Consider the following 17,557-nt stretch of genomic DNA (forward strand, 5'->3'; position numbering starts at 1 on the left):
TTCGCTTGGGGTCAGCCGCCTCGCCCACCTCCTGCATTGGCACCCATCTGCCCCCCGTCTGCCCGGATGAGGGGGTGGTCACAGGGCGTGCGTGATGCTGGTTGTCCCCCTGGTGAATGCGTCTGTCCCCGGCCTGGGGTTGAGGGACATGCGTGATGCCCGCTGTCCCCCTGGCACATATCTGTCCTCGGCCTGGTGTCAGTGAGCTTCCTGCCATGGTGGGGTGGGGAGGAAGGGTTCTTTTTTCTTTCCGGAGTTGGTTTCCCGTTTTGCAGCCCTCGGAGGCACCAAAAGAAGAGAAACAAACAAACAACAACACCCCCCCCCCCCCCCACCCCAAAAACAAAAAGCCCCCCCCCCCCCCCCAACCCCAAAAACGTTTGGAAGTATCTTTTCTCTGGAAATGCTCCTCGGATGTTGGCTGCTGCTGCATGGAGCAGAGAGAAACTCTGGTTGACGTGATACCCGTCAGGCTGCCCCTGGTGCGTGCATGTGCAAGCCGGTAGCTTGTCTGTGAGCAACGCCGAGGGGGAGAAGCTGATGGTTTCCCAAGCCAGGCCAGCTGGATGAAAGACCTGCCTTTGAGGCTTGTTTAACCTTAGTTGCTCTCCGTTTTAGTGGCTTCAGTTGGGGAGGAAGGAAGTGGGGAGAGCATGTTGCGTCGGTGTCATGTGTATTTCTGCACTTATCATTCATGAGTCTTTGTGGACTGATCCACAGGCCAAACAGTACAACCACCAGTTTTTAATAAAGGCTATAAAGGAATTTGAAGAATCTTTGAATTCTGTACCTTTCCTGAATGTTTGCGGGTTTTAAGAACCGAGAGAAAATTGACTCAGTCTTTTGAATAGATAACAGTGTCTTGTGAAGTTGGATGTTTGTTAGTAGCTATGAAATAGTACAACTGGAAAAAAATATGCATCGTCTCTGCATGATCAAGAGAGCTTGTCACAGCCAGATGCTCATTATTGCTTTAAACTGTGCATTTTCCTGACCGATGAACGTTATCGGTTAATGTCTGTAGTATGTATTTTTAAATTTTTCATTGCTTATCCATCAGTAAGTGCCAACTTCAGGACTCTAACGTATCCATCAATAGATACTAATGCAACTCAGTGGTTGCTTTTGTAGCTAAGACTATATTCTTGGCATTTCTGCCTAACCTTTCAGGTGATGGATAAAAGAAAGGTGTGGTCCACTAGTCTTTACTAAAAATTTCAAACAACTTTGCACAAGGGCGACACTGGTGTTTTGCAGAATTACAGTCCTTGCAAATTTTTCTGGCTCAGAATAAGTGTACTGCTCACCACAGTCTGCTTCCTACCTGCCCTCTAGAGCATTCATGGTACATGAAAGGCATCAGTTAGGTCTAGCAGCAGCACTCTGCTTGAAACCCATCACTGAGCTGCTGAAGTGGGGAGAGGTTTGGGGTATCTCCTGTATCCCTGTTGCTTGAGAGGTTCCCTCCTTTTTGTTAGTCTTTGCTTTGTAGGTGTCTAAAACATCACCAGCTACTCTTGATTCCCACTCTGAAAGGGGGAAGAGCCATTCTCTTCTCCCCAAGAAGTCAAACAAGTAGGGGAATATTGGCTCTTCCAGGCTCTCTGTGCTTGGTTTGTGTAGGTGATGTACTCTCTTATGCAAACAAATCCAGTGTTACTTGCTATTTGGTGCTTTATTCCACTGCTGCTTGGAAATACTGGTGCGCTGATTCATTTTACTGCTGCCTGCAGCGTTCTGAATAGCATCTATAGAAGTGATCAGTATTATCTGTTTCCTGCTGGTGCTTGGGAAAGTACTGGAGGTGTTCTGTTAATGGATTGGGAACATGGAACAAAATTCATTGTCATGTGGATGGTTGAAAGCATCCTGATAGTCCTTTTGAAAGCAGTAAAACTGTGCTGAATGTTAAGTGTGTATGTGTGTGATCAAAGTTTATATACTTGTCCAGCAGAATAGTTTGACAACTTAATTCTTTGCCAAATGGGATTGTACACTAGAGAGTAGGAGGAGGTTGTTGGAATAAAGTATTTGTAAAGTTTCTTCTCTGCAATCTCTTTCTGCCCTTCTGTATAAATTTTAGGCTTCTCTTGTCCACTTTTGAAACATCCTTCTCCCCTGTTAATATCTTTTCCTTCACTTGAGTCTTACCTCTGTGCTCTACTCATTGTCTTTGACCACTCATGCATTCAGTCATGTCCTTATGCCTGTAAAAGTGTCCTAATTAATATACATCAAGTACCTTCTCTTCCCTTCTCCAAAAGGTTTTTAGAAAGTAACTGTATCTACTGTACATTCCAAGTACAGTGCTCCTTTGTTACTGATTTGACTTGCTTGTACGATTTGTTCTGTATAATAACCACTTGCTTATCTAGGTTATAAGCTCTCCAAGACAGAGATTCTTTTCTTTGTGGCATTCTGCCTATTGTAAAGTGCAGCAAACACCTATAACGCTGTATAAACAGTGAGGGACTTTTCAGAGTACTTGATATTGTGTTAAAGTGAGGTTCCATTGTTGGTTTTACTGTGAAACTAGGACGAGGTAATTCTAGTTTCAAGAAATATCAAAATACTTCAAAATTATTTAAAGTGGTTTTGCTTTATTTCAGCTGTAGGTATGCAGTAGACTTTGCACAAGATAGAGGTTTAGTCCAGGCTTTAAGTATTAAAGTTAAGTCAGCCTTTACTTTGGAGCAGTGACAAATACTTCCATAATAGTGGTATGTGTTGTATGTGCATTTCTTGCATATTTTGATGTATCCAAGTAACTAAAGATGGCTTTTGGTTATTGTAATAGATAAAAAGAAAAAAAAAGTTGCCTTGCACACTTCATTTGCTAGCTAATGCAAATATTCTTGATCCTTGACAAGCCAAACATTACTTAATATAATACTCTATTTGTAGCTAAAAGTGGTGATGCATATTGCAATAAATATGACTATCTAAATGCTGAGTGGCAGCCTATCTATCCAAGGGACAGTCATCTTAAAAATGGAAACATGGAGTTGAGGGGGTGACTTAAGGCAGTTCAATCCTACACTGTAAATTTCTGATAAATTATCAGGAAGCAGTGGAGTACAGCTACTTTTAATGCAGTTGCTACTGAATGCTGAGAAGTAATTAGAGACTCATTGCCTCGAGGCCATAATATAGCCATAAGTGCCTGGTCGAGGATCTGTCTTAGAGCTAATGTGCAATATCAACTGACAGATGTTAGAATTTGTGTTCTCTGTATGTCCTCTGCTTTTAGTACCTTTATCTCTAGTTGAGAATCCCTGGTAATTTAGCTGGTTTTGAAAAATCCAGAAATTTATCATTTAGTTTATGTATCACATTATATTATGTGTTAGCTATTTTTCTACTCCTAGAAAGTAACTTTGTTTTCAAACTCGAAAGTAATATTTTAAACCTTATTATAATTCAGGTAATGTTTGCTATTTTTTGATGTCAACCTTATTAACTGAAAATGATTTGCTGAGAAAATCCGATATGGCGAGCACCATATTCAATTAAATCTTCTCTTTATAAAGAATTGTGAAGGTACCGAGTATACTGAGTACGTGGTACTAAACAAATATTACTTTATTCGCAGAAATCCATGCTGAAGTACAGTTGAAGAATTATGGGAAATTTCTTGAAGAGTACACATCCCAGCTGAGAAGAATTGAAGATGCATTGGATGACTCGGTTGGAGATGTTTGGGATTTCAATCTTGATCCTATTGCATTAAAGGTCTGTATACTGGAGTTGTATGTGTCTTCCTTTGCAAATGAGAGTTATAAATGTACTTTCAATGAAGTTCAGAGATGATTCAGTAAATGTCCCTGGAAGGGTCAGATTTGTTAGGTAATATGTTCTATTATTTCAATCAACAGGAAGTACAAAACTAAACTGCAGTGAAGAACCCAATGGTCCCTGGCATTTTAGACAGTTGATAGTAGAATGATAAACTAGCATCTGAATAAATTAAATTCTCAGTGTGGAATAAAATATTTACTGTCTTGTGAACTGTAGGGCTGAAGTTGTGCATCTAGAGTATATCAGATGGAAGCCAAAAAACCTAACATGTGAGAATGAGTTCAATAGTGTGTGCCTTAAGGATGTAGTCTAGGCCCAGTGGCTTTTTTTTTTTTTCTTGTTTGACCCCTGGAATGAAGCTGTCAGACAGGTTCTGTCTGGATACTTTGCTTCAGAATATTCTTCTCCATGTGACCAGCTTTTTTTCAGAATTAGGACCGTGGTTGGTACACGCAGCCTCTCTTGTCAACATGTTTTGGACAGTTATTACACTGGTGAGCTACAGACACTTGGGTACAGAGTGACTGCAGGGTACTTAGTCTGGCCTCTTTCAACTGCTTGCCACTGCTTTCCTGTATCCTGTTCAAGCCTTGGCCTATGGAGTAATCCTTGGCTCTGGAATGAAATAAAGTGCATTTTAGCTTCTGTGAACCAGCAGTTCCTGATGTGCCTTTTAGCTATATTGGGGCTGAAGCCCTTTTTAATTGAGAATTATTTGAAATGATGCTTCTCTTGTTGACTCAGAAAGAAATATGAGCTAGTTAATTTTGTTACTAGTTTAAGAAACTTGTTTTAATAAAGCGCTAGGTACAGATAAAATATGTAAGGGCATATTAACAGTACAAACAAGTTCTTGTTTTGAAAACCAAGACAAGAACATTTAAGGATAATCTTGAGCCAAAATCAAATGTGTTTTTTCCCTCTCCATCTTTGAAGGATAAAGTATAGGTTGGTACCTTTTTAACTTTTTTTTTTTTAAATAACTTATAACCTTTTTCAATCATAACCTGGTAGATCAGTGTTGATAGCATGTGAATATGTTTTCACATCATTCTTTTTCTCTGTTTTTGAAGCTTAGGAGAACTTGAGAGAAATGTAAGTACCAGAAAACTAGATTCTTGTAAACTTCTCTGTTAATAGAAGCATAGACCATTAGGACAGATTTGGGTGAGGATAATTATGTGTATATATGCTTGTAGATAAAACGTAATATATTTTTTTGACTTACTAGCCTTGTTTGCATTTTACAGTGAGAATAAAAAACACTCCCTTGTCCCCTCCTCCCAGTCAGTTATTTCCTTGGGCACACACTTCCTGTCTTTCATGAAGTACAAAATCATAGTTCTTTTTTTTTTAAACACTGAGTTTACAAACGTAGTTTAAGAACAGTCATGACTCTTGCTTCAGCGTTTCTCCAAAATTTATCACAACTTAATTATGTAGTTCCGCCATCTGTTACCCTTCAATGATACAGAAAGGTGATTCCATGTAATAGGAGAATTGGATGTAGGTTGTAGGGTAATCTGTAATTAGTGTTTTTTATCTTCTCACCCTGCATTTAGGCTAGAGCAAGGATTCTCAAGTAGGGTGCCATGAGATCCTTTTAAGGGTGCATTGGGGTACAGTGCAAACACTTGCATGCAATTCTTAAGATAAATCCAGAGATTTCAAATAGTATAAAAAAAGTTCTGACCTATTGTGGCCTTCCTGATTTTTTTTTTTTTTTTTGCAGCAGCAGAATTGCTCCCTTACTTCCCAGAGTCAAGAAATGAGTTGGCACTTTGAGGGGTGTTTTGAGTCTAAAAAGATTGATAGCTACTGGCTTGGAGTGAAAGATTGGAGCCATTTAATTGGAGAGACAGTTTTGAAAGGATATTTTTTGATGTTTCTGTTTTTATTAATTTTTTAGCTTTTGCCGTATGAACAGTCATCCCTTCTGGAACTCATAAAAACAGAAAACAAGGTAAAATTCTTTAAAATTGTCATATTTTAATCACAAGAATTGTTGTAAAATATGAAAGTCTTTCTTCAGAACTCTTTGAACACAAAAAAATGTTAGGTGTTTTTACACTTTAATACTCCGTGTAATATTCTGTGTATTTTTTTTTCTTTGATGAATCTAGGTTCTAAATAAAGTAATAACGGTGTATGCTGCTCTTTGCTGTGAAATCAAGAAGTTAAAATATGAGGTAACTTTAGCAGTCTGTTGTTTCTAAAAATATTTACAGATTACAAGTTGATGCATACATTTCATATGTTATTTCTAATCAAGAAAATGTATTTATATATTTTTTGTAGCTTCATTATTTATTTTCTTGCTTTTGTTGCTAGGCAGAAACTAAATTCTATAATGGCCTCCTATTTTATGGGGAAGGAGGTAAGCAGTTTCCTTTATTTACAGCAGTTTGCTTCACATGATATTAAAACATGGTGATATTGAGAGTAATTGTAGTCTTACATCATGGACACTAGTGACGCATTTTCAGTAGATCTTGAGTATTAATGAAAACCAAGGTCAGGGGTTTCAGGTTATAGGGTTTATAAAGAAGAATTATATAATACTGTTTTGTAACTAACCTGAATTAACTTCAAGTACCATTAAGATTTTTAACTAGAAAGAGGCATTATTTTCAGTGAAGTACTGTTCCTGTTACTCTAATGTCTTTGCTGGTTTGTGTCTGCTTTGCTTATATGAGAGAGAGAAAATGGGGGCTGACAAGAGACTAGATGTCTAATGCTTTTCCTCCAAGGTTTTCTTTTTAAAAATCACTTCTTCAAACCAAGGCAGAAGAAAAATCTTTAACTTCCTTTTTTTTTTTTTTTTTTTTAAGCTTACTGTAGGTATACACTATTGTGTATTTTCAGAAAATACTTGGTAAGCCCATGCACTGCTTCACTGAATTTTCTGGGTGTAGCATGAGCATCCATATAGGGATATACATAACTAATCCACCTTTCTTGCTGTGCTGTGGGGTGTTATTCGAAGACGTCTTAAAAGTGACCAGCTATGTACCATTGATAAAATTTTGCAAGCCTCACTCAAAGGGTCAAAGTAGTTTCATTAAGTCTATTCTTTGATTAAAGTGACCAGGATTTTACTATTATACTGGCAAAACATAGGCATATTAATGTTGGTAATGACTTGAGTCATTTTCTTGCGCAAAACCTGCAACTAGTACTGGATGTAAGACTTTGGTAGACTGAAGGGTGAAGTCCAATATTTAATCTCAATTTCTGCGTTTTGGATAATTTAGGTCAGGTTGAAACATTTGTAACATAAGATATTTGTGCTTAAAGTGGCAGGTACAATTTCTCCTGTCCCTGTTTACACACAAGCATAAGTTAATGACTTTTTATATAAAAAGGGTCTGCATTTCCCCCTGTTCACTACAGGATCTAAATTTGGGTGAAAACCCTTTTTAAACAGAATGATGTTGGCAGCCTATCTGTGAGTGGGGTTGCTAGAGACATTTTTCTTAAGAGGATGGTTTTCTGGGTTAATGAGCACGATTTAAACTCAAAACATCCCAGTTCTCTTTTTGGCTGTGCTACTAGCTTCCTGTGCAATCATATAGCAAGTCACTTAGCTAGCATTTTCAACATCAGAAAGATGTGGGAGCTAATGTTCCTTTCACAGTAATATTGTGAAACTCAATTCCCTGGTGCTTTGTAAAGTCTTTCTGGAGCCTTGCAAGATAAGGCTGTAGAAGCACACTGACTTGGGTTAGCATGCCCTGGGTGCTCTATTGTGGTTCAGATAATGACTCCACATTAGGAGCAGACCTTTTTTTAAAACAGATTCTCAGCTCCCAAAATGCATGGATTAACATCCTTTTGAAAAACATAATCATATCCTGCCAAAGCTATGGGGGCTTGGCACAGGGCCTGCAAGATAGTTATTTGGGATACCTGCCAAGACTGATGTAGCAATTTACATAGAGAATACCTAGCAGAAAGATAGGATCTTTAGCAGTGGTGCTCACCCCTTTTTTACAGGTGGTCCAAATCTTAAAATCAGAAACGGGCCAAGGGCCACGTAGAAAAGTTTTAGTTTAATACTTTGGCATAGTGTAATATCACATATTTTAAGTGATATTAGAAAGGAAAACACATAATTTTAGTAATTTTAGGCTTATTAATACAAAATAAAAAGTTCAGTACTCTGTAGTATTATTTTATTTTAAAAAATCCTTATAATTGCTAAGGCTTTGCTGTACATGGCAGAAGACTAACTGAAACTGTCTGGACAAGGCTGGACAGAGGCCAGGTGGGGAGGTGCTCAGCTCAGTGCCCTGTTCAGTAGCAGGGATTGAGGTTGATGAACCCCCAGGTTGCATTAACCTGTAAGGAACTAGCTTCCAGGTTCTTTTTGTAGGTAGGGGCTGAAGGAATCACGCCTGGGGGAGAAAAGAAGAGCTGGAGATGGCCTAGCTGGCAGCACTATACCTTACTTCAGCTCCCTGAGCTTCCCAAGGTCCTATCAGTGGCATGGTGAGAGTGGGACCATTTTCTGCCCCACAGCACTGGGGCTTACTTTTTTCAGCTGTAGCCAGCCCTGTGCTTGTGTGCATGTGTTCACCAAAGGCAGGTCTCCGTTGCCTTTCCTTTTCAAACTGCAAAATTTTCACAGGACTCTGTTGTACAGGAGCTGAATGTCACTACTGTTTGCTTCCCCCTCCCCTTCTTTTCCACTGAGTTCAGTGACAGGGAAAAGAGGGGACAAGCAGCAGTGGCAGAGCTCATCCCCTGGGCTCTGGAGCTCTGTGAAAATGCCGAGCTCACTGACATGCTAGTGTAGGCTCCAGCTGGAGCCATAGCTTTCATGCTATGCAGTGAGTGACAGCGCTCAGCCCCTGGGCTTCAGAACTTCACAGAAGTTCTGATCTGACTGGCATGTCAGTGTGGTGGGCACAACTGCTGCTCTTGCCCTCCTTTCCCTGTTGCTCAATTCAGCTGCAAGGGAAAGGAGTGGAGGAGCAAAAGGGAGCATTAATCTGTGCTGATTTGCCAGTGATGAGCTGTTCCCTCTGGTTTTGTGGGCAGCAGGCCATAGATTGAGCACCCCTGATCTTTAGTCATGCTGGAGCCTCTTGTTACAGAAAGAAACAGAGCACAGTTGCCCATTCCTTTCATCCGCAAAGCTAGTTCAGATGGACAGACTTTAAATTTATTTATTTATTTATTTTTTAATTTATTTTTTTTTAAGAACTATAAATTTAAAAAACCTGAGTTTCTCATACTGGAGCCAGTAGTCCACTCTGCTTAATGCTCTTTAGATTGTTGTTGGGAAAGCAATCATTGTGCATTCAATACTAATCTTTCAAATCAAGTCCATAATACTAGAGAAGTTTAATCCCTGTTGTGGATTAATTTTTTATGCAATTTAATTCTTTAAAACCATGCAAGCAGCCTAGTGTAGAAGCCTTTTAATATTAAATAAAGCCCATGTTGAAAGGGGCATTTTTTTGTCACATAAGATTATGGTGAATTATTGCCTGAAAAAAGCACTGTTAAATTGGTGCTGCAGCAAACTTGGTACTTTCTAATATTACCGGTATTTGTGTTGTAGCAGTGCCTTGAAGCTGCAAACACGGACTTGCTGTATTTACTCTAATACAAGACAAGGAAGCCCCTTGTCTTGCATTCACATACAAAGAAACTTCACTAAATACATTGTCTGTCATTAAACTGCTGGCAAAAGCCGCATGTGGCAAAAGCAACTAGAAAGTTGATTAAATATAGTCAATGCTGAGCATGACTATAAAACACATTGTCTATATGGGGCAAATATACTGGTGGGAACCTACCACAATTTTTTAAAAATAATGTAATAACTATCCTCTATTATAGACTTCCATCACACCTTTTCTTTTTAAAACCACCTTAAGAAATCTGTCCTACCACAGGCTGCACTAACCTAGCCTTATCTGAAAAAAACATGTTAGTGCCGATTATGCTTAGTTTCCTGCAGCACTGACTGTCTTTTAAGTCATGATGAGCCGCTGCATTGAATACATTTTTATTTCTCTTTACTCCTATAGCTGAGCTTCACCTTTCTTTCCCATTTCCTGTGAGGCCTGGTTTTCAACCAGCCTTAAATGTCTGGAAAACATCACCAAATAGTGTCCCAAACAGTTTACCCAGAATCCCTCTGTCACCCCATCTCAGCCTGTCACATATGATTAGTGTGGCCCCGCCTTCCATGAGGTAGAGCTGGACCTGTTTGCCCTATGTCTCGTCTGCATATACGTTTTTAGAGGATCCCAGGACTTGTGACAAGAACACCTGGTTCCAGTCACGCGTGGGGTGAGGTCTAATTAGCACATGGATCCTTTGAGGAGGGGTGTCTGGAGTACACACACATACTGAGCAGTGCTGAACTGTGGGTTAACCATGACTTGAAATCCTGTTGCCACTTCTGGGCCTCTTCCCAGTGAACTGTATGGTAAATCACAAGCCTTTTGGCTTTGGAGTAATACCATGCATTGTTTTTACTACACAAAAGTAGGTACAAAAGTGCTGCTTAAAAGTGTATTTATGGAGTATGTGTGCTAAAACTTGCAACAGTTTCAAAAGAGGTAAACTGCCTCAGTTCTGGATGAACTAAGTCAATAGGCACTTGTAATAATTGTCCTATGTACAGGTTATGACAGGTATGTTTAAGTCAAGGTCAGTGTTTTCAGATTTGTCCCTCACTTCCATGTGCTCAGGGAGAGCAAGGTCTGACAGTAAGGAGTGGGGGAAGGGACTGCAGGGGGGAAAAAGTTAAGGGTGTAGAGCAGAGAGTAAAGGGCCTATCTCAGGGGTTCTCAAGCTGTGGACCACGACCCCCACAAGGGGCCACGAGCAACTTAAAAGGGGGTTGCAACACTTCTGCTGCCACTCGCTGCTTCTGCTGCCATGCACCGCTATCACTTCCACCGACCACAGCGTGCCACTTGAAGTCCAGCCGGCCTGCCACCAGGGGGCCCCTCTCCCCCTGCTCATTGACTGGCTTCTGGGGACAACCACCCCCCGCCTCCGGCAGGGGTCATGGCATGACAAATTTGAGAACTCCAGGCCTAGCTGACTCCCCAGATTTTTTTTTTTCCGTGCTGTAGCAGTGGGAGGGGGACAAAGTCAATAATTCAATTAAATATCTGGGAAATTATAACAGATTTATACATTTTTCCATATATATAATCTAATTATTGGGGGGTTGTCTTCTATTCAGGCTTGTTTTATATTTGAGTACATATGGTAAAACCCCATTGTGAATTGTACAAACACAGAAGAAAGATGGTCCTTGCCTAAAAGTTTACAAACCACTCAGATTTTTTTGTAGTTAAAAATGTTCAGGAGTCTACGAGGATTTAAAATTATATCATGGAACATCCAAGCATGCCTGAAGATATCAAGAAAATTTTTCTAAGCTCTTGCAATAGGAAAACAGAAGAATAGTTTAAGAAATCCAGTCCAAAAAATCTGCCTTCATTTTCATTTCATACAGTGAATATTAGAATTGGTTTATCTTCTCTTCTCTTCTTTATATCTAATGGGGAAGGGAAGCGGTATTTTTTTTTTTTTTAAATTAAGGGGCAAACAAAAATTGTCTTGTAGAGCAAGTGTAATGTGAATGTGTTTCTTTGCCGTTTGTAAAGATGATAAAACTTCTCTTTGCCTTTCCAGCCACAGAATCCAGCATGGTGGAAGGAGAGTCCCAAATACAGATGGGAAGATTTGTTTCCTTCTTACAGGTAAAGAGTACATTTTGTTCTTGGCAGAGGTTGAAAAGAAAATTAAGGTTGCATTTATCAAGTGGATTAATCAATTAAAATATTCTGTTTATGTCCTGCTAAAAGGTATTGGTAGTCATTTTTGTATGTATCTGCTTCTGCTGATATATTCTGAAGATATCTGCTGCTTAGCGGCACAGCTGTCACAACCAACTTGCTTCACTCATCCTTTCAGACAGAGAGCTGTTATGTATGGCTTGTTCACTTGCTGTGATTCTGCACTAGCAGCTATTTTAAGCACTGGAAATCCCACGTGAGACCTAAGCATTTTCATATTCAGTACCCAAATAAATCAGATTTCTTCTAAGCAGCTTTCAGTAGGAAAAGACACAACAGACCTGTTAACATTCCAGGATTCTGTTGCATTTTTAATGGTAAATTTTAGTTTTCTGTTGAACACCATGAAAAGTGGTAGTGTTGGCATGGACTAAACAGTCTGTTCATTCATTTTCTTCTAGCTCATAGATTAAGAGATGTCATTAAAACTTTACTGATGCTCCACAAAACATCCTGGGGGGAAACCATGCCTTTTAGAAACAATTGTGCTCATTATCAAGGGCACTTGAAAGAAAACAGGATCTGTGTTTCTGAGGATTTCCTTTATTCTTAGTATTCATTCTATGCTAGAAGTTGTCACGCTTCTTCTGGCATGATTGCCTTAACAAGTGATTGTCCTATTACAGATAGGAACCTGTTTACATGAAACAGGTATTTGTATTAAGCTGAATAGAAAGATATGCTTTATAAGCAAACGTCTTTTAGAATTTGATCCATCTAGAAAAATTCAATTTTAAGCTTCATTAAGCTGTTCTATATACTTTCGTGTGTGTGTGTGCGCGTATTGGAGGACCACCCTGTCCGCATCACTTGATCGCCTGATAGACTCTATACTAGAGGAAATGAATTCCTGAGCTCCTTTGCTGTGCTCATGTCCAGTTGCTAGTATCTCTCCTTTCTTGTCTACTTTCTGTCTTCTCACTTCTCTAGTGTTGTTCTAGCCACTAGTTCTGCCTGTTTCTTGTTTCTCCATATTGGTTCAGAAAGGTCTGTGGGTGGCTTTATCATTTAGTTGAGTGTGGTGGGAGTTAAAAGTGGGTTGTGACTGAACAGGTGTTAGCTTAAACTTCTTTGTGAACTGTTGCTTTCACACCATAGAGGAAAGATTAAATACTTTTTAAATAGCTGGGTTCTGCTTTGAAAAGAGGCTGTGGGGAGAAGCTCTCCTTTACCAATGTCTCCTTTTATCAGTTCTATGCTTTTTACCAAGTCCCACTGAGAATAGGCTGATGGTAGTATCCACAAATTGAAAAACACTGGTGTTGTCAATTATATGAATTTCTCCCTAGCAGTAGCATGATTAACTGGTACAGTACCAGCAGAGAGATCTGGAAACACAGTTGCTGGCTGTTGAGTATCTGAATCTGACACCCTTTTGTACAAAGAAACCCTCCTCAACCTGATTGCTTGGTAAATATTTACCTGTCGCATATAGTTAATGACATTAAAAAGGCAAATCATTGGGAGAACTTAGGAGCACCTGCTAGCGTTTTGCTACCCCCTGCAGGATTAACTCCATACAATATCCAAAATATTTAGGAAATTCTGGAAATCTGTCAGTTGTCAGCAATTGACTATGCTATAGAATATTGCACATGTCCCATAATATTGGATGTTTTGACTGAATCTTTAAATGAGCAATGTAACCTGGTTCTAATGCTGAAATTGAGTTTAAAAAGAGATGCATTATAATAAAATATTGAAAGCTTATTTAGCTGAAAACTTATTCACTGAAATTAGAACCTGAGCAGTATGTTAAAATGAATGGAAAAACGTGGAGTGAAATTAACTAGTGTGTAGTAGCGTAATTAGGGATGGCTGAGAGAGGCATCTGCCCTGGGTGCCGAGTTAGGAGGGGTGCTGGAACATCTCTCTACCCCCGTGGTGTTTATGCCCTGGCAGCATTGCTGTGTCAGGAACTGTGACAGTACCCAGCTGTTGCTTTAAGAGCATCAAAGCCAGGGTGGACAGAGAACCTGCAGAGGCAGCAGCTCAGTCAGCACTGTTTAGAAGTTCCCAGCAGGTAAAGCTGCTGGCTGCTGAAATATAACTAAACTATGTAAATTATAACTAAATTTAGCTTCTTAAAGTATTTTAATAGAAATTAAGGGGGACATTTAATCATCTAGTCAGACTTTCTGGATATCCCAGACCATACCATTTCAGTGAGCTTGATCTTATTCGTCCTAATAAGGTTCAAAATTGTTGCCTCATGTTGGGTACAATTCTTTTTGTTTTATTGACCTCTAACTTCTGGAAACTTATTTTTACTGCTGGTTGGATGAGACTTCCAGCATAACTCTTTATTTGTAATAGGGAGATGCTTACAGAGTGCTTTAACCCCTGATTTACCAGTACTCTGTTCAGTACACACGTGTGGGTTTAAATTAGTGCAGCGACCTAAATACTTTCAAGGGCTTATGTTTCCAAGTTACCAAATCAGGCATTGCTTTATCCAGCCTTTTTTCCTGGAATAGGTTATAACCCACGTCTTTAACTTTCCAGATATGTGCATGGTTCCACCAGGTTTTAGTAATGTCAGTTAGCAAATTTCTCTTCACAAGGGAGAATTTTTTATTCCTTTGTCTTATTATCCAAGTGTTTAGCATTTTTCTTCCCAATGTACTGAGCTTGAGTTTGCATCTCCCCCTTGTGTAATACTGCTTTGGTAATTCCAGCTGAGGCGATTCACCCTCTATGTGTGAGATGCAGGCTATTCCATTTCAAAGCTCTTCTTTCCACTAGAATTTGGTTTGATTACAAAATCTGGAGCTTTGTACTGGTCACACAACCTGCAGTCCATCATTTTCTGCCTTCTCCTTCCTTTTGCTTTTGGTTCAGAAGGCTCTTTGAAAAGGTCACTTGGATTTTGCTCTTCACCTGCCTTCCAAAGATCCCTGAAGTCTATAATTTGTGTAGTTCCATGTGATACTGAGTCATCAGTTCCAATATATATTACCACTGGACATTTCCCAGAATAATTTATCAGTCTATCCAATCCTGTGGTTTTATCTTATAATTTTGGTTCAGGGAGACAGGATGCTCTCCTTTTGTTCTTGTGTTCTTTGTCAAATTCATTGTCCTCTCTACCTTTTTAATAATGCATGATGTTGGTAAGAGAAAAAAGCTTCTGTTGAAGTATAGCACTGAATTGTCTTGGCATGGCTTCAAAGAGAATTTTCATATTACTTATTAAGGGCTAAATTGTGCCTTTGGCATTGAACCAGTGGGTGCATCTACATGTTCAATTAATGTGGTTTGATAAACTGTGGAGCACTTTGAGCTGGAGTCAGCTGCTTCTGGGCACAGTGTCTACACATGTGACCAGTACAGCAGCACTTTGAGCCAGGCTGGAGTAGCCCTGGGCTGGCAGGAGGCATTGGGGTCAGTCCCAGGTATCAGGCAGTGGAGGGACTGGCTGGGGCATGAGGGTGCAGAACCTGTGGAGCTATGTGGCTAGCTGGCAGGCAGCCCCAACACTTTAGCATGCTTATGCCCTAGCCAGCCCCTGTCGCTGTCTACACATGCATTTCGGAACAGTTACTTATTCCACCATAAGAGAGTACTGTCCCTAACAGTGCTATCTTACAGTGGAGTTAATTAATTTATTGTGCCTTAATACCGGCGCATGTGTAGGCCATGATGCTTTACTGCAGAGCTAATTAGTCTACTCTGCAGTAAAGCACATGTGTAGATGCACCCAGTAAGTAGTATGGGGTAGTGCTGAGACACTGTGGAGAAGAGCTCTTGAAGGCCTCTTTCAAAGTGTACTGCTTCCCAGGGTTCTCTCTTTAGGGGTTGGGTGTAAATTATGATAGCCATTTAAAGGATGTCTGGCTACCTGCTTGTAGTGTACCTTTTGCCTTCCCTCTCCCCTCAAGAGGCAAAGAGTTCGGTCTGAAGAAGACCATAGCCATAGACCTGCCAATTGTCTGCATAGTTGGAGGGAAGGTTCTGGGTACAGCTCCCTGGGTACTGGGACTTCTGTTCTGGACTGTATGGCCTATGAACTGTAATGCAATGTAGAGTCACCTGCGGTAGCTTAGAGTCACGTGCAGCAGTACGGAGATGCATATCAACCAACTTGCCCAGCTTTAGACACTTTCACAAACTGAAAATAGGATTATCTTTGAATGTGTGATGTTGGTTGTATGACTATTCAGTTACTTGGAAATAATGAAAATATGTCTAAAACTTGTCGTTTCAGGAGCTGTCTTGTTTTGTTACACGATGCTATGAAGTGGTGATGAATGTAGTTCATCAGTTGGCTGTTCTGTATACCAGCAACAAGTAATTATTGTCTGAAATGCTATATCCTTTTTTATTAAAACAATCATATGTGGAATATTGATCTGCTGAAGGCATAGCGGGCACATCTACATGAGACACTAGATGTGCAGTAGACTAATGCTCCTATGCATTAGTGCATCACAGCAAAAGCTGTACTGTATGAAGTCAAATTAGTCTACTGTGTGTTAGCATAACCTAAGACGTGCGCTAGTGTTACTGTGCAGTAGCACTAATTACGGCAAATTAAGTTAGTACCTATTGTTACAGGTACTAAACTTAATGTGCTATAATTATGGCACATTAATTAACGTGTAGACATGCCCAGTGAGTACTGGAACACTTTGGTGTGAAAGTATGGCAAGTGGTTTAATGCAGGCTTTTGTGCACTCGCATTACTTTTAGAGAGCATTTTGTATATGAAAAGAATTTTAATCTGTTCTAAATCTTCTGTTTTGTTATGGGACATAAGAATGTTCTTTTTTTTTGTCATGTTAAAGTAAAGAGTGATGGTAATGTGGGCTGGCTTTGATGTCCTTTACCTTGAATTATTGAATTTCTACTGGTTGAGAAAAATGCATGTCTTGTATTGGCTGAGGTGCCATGAAGATGGCAGTATAACTGATCAGCTTCAAAAGCTTAAAAAATAGCATCATATACATAGTTATAATATGAATGTGTGAACTTAGAATCTGCTTGAATAAAATGGATGGACTTAGTGAAACATGTTATGTTACAGGTGTTGTCTTCAGTAACAGGAATTTATGGATTCATACACCAGCTGGTAGTACTCATATCTTGGTATAGGCTAGAGGCCAGTGTTTTCACCAAAGGGTCTCAGATATTTTATTGTTCATTCCTTTTTTCTGACTATGGTCTGTTCACAACTGACCATAGTTTTCATGTGGGATGCTATTGTTGCTAATAAATCTTGCTCATTGTGATATTAGGAATTTTAGTTATCCAACTTGCTGAATTTTCTCAATTTTCAGACTTGCTCAATTTTCTCAATTTTCTTGCTGCCATCCTTCAAATAGGGTATGAACTAGACAACTGTGGACTACAGTTAAGGTTACCAAAAGTCCTTGTAGATATAAAAATGTGACTCCAGGTGTTCTGACCATATTCCAAATAGGTTAATTATTTTTGCTATCTAAGTTGTACCATTTGTTTTAGCTAGTCATGGTATTCCTTCTTTTCAGTCCTAGACTGCAGCTTTACATAGCTGTTCTTTTCAGTGATGAATGAAATGAACCTGGGTGTCCATTCATGTAGAATTTAAATTTGTAAAGTGTTTTGGGATCCTGGGGATGAAAGGCTACATAAATACTAGTTATTATTGGCGTAACTGGAAAATTCCTATACATGTGCACAATAAAAGAGACCTAAAGTTTTTAGCAAACCAGTTATGCGTTATGATTTGTTCAAGTGGTGTACTGGTTGTCAAAATCAACATATAATTTGTCCTTTTATATTTTCTTTTACTGATGACAATTGCTACTTTACTGAAGACACATTTTCCAAAAATATTTAAGGGACAGGTAACACTTCTTGAAGTGGAATTGAGATTTGCAAAGTATGGTCTGCTTTAATGATGGAAAAATAAGGTGTTATTTTGTTTGCTTAACCATTGCAGGAAT

The 17,557-nt window shown here is 39.4% G+C and overlaps 1 protein-coding gene across 1 annotated transcript in view; it reads left to right on the top strand.

The window, feature by feature from the left end:
• Positions 1-17,557, top strand: part of WASHC4 (WASH complex subunit 4) — a 69,780-nt gene that overhangs the window by 7,014 nt on the left and 45,209 nt on the right. Inside the window, exons 2-8 of the mRNA XM_014520245.2 lie at positions 3,593-3,732; positions 5,708-5,761; positions 5,922-5,987; positions 6,130-6,175; positions 11,467-11,534; positions 15,838-15,920; positions 16,607-16,701. Coding sequence (XP_014375731.1) covers positions 3,593-3,732; positions 5,708-5,761; positions 5,922-5,987; positions 6,130-6,175; positions 11,467-11,534; positions 15,838-15,920; positions 16,607-16,701 — 552 coding nt within the window. The remainder of the gene's footprint in view (positions 1-3,592; positions 3,733-5,707; positions 5,762-5,921; positions 5,988-6,129; positions 6,176-11,466; positions 11,535-15,837; positions 15,921-16,606; positions 16,702-17,557) is intronic.

Source organism: Alligator sinensis, unplaced genomic scaffold (assembly GCF_000455745.1).
Source record: "Alligator sinensis unplaced genomic scaffold, ASM45574v1 scaffold267_1, whole genome shotgun sequence".
NCBI classification, from domain to species: Eukaryota; Metazoa; Chordata; order Crocodylia; family Alligatoridae; genus Alligator; species Alligator sinensis.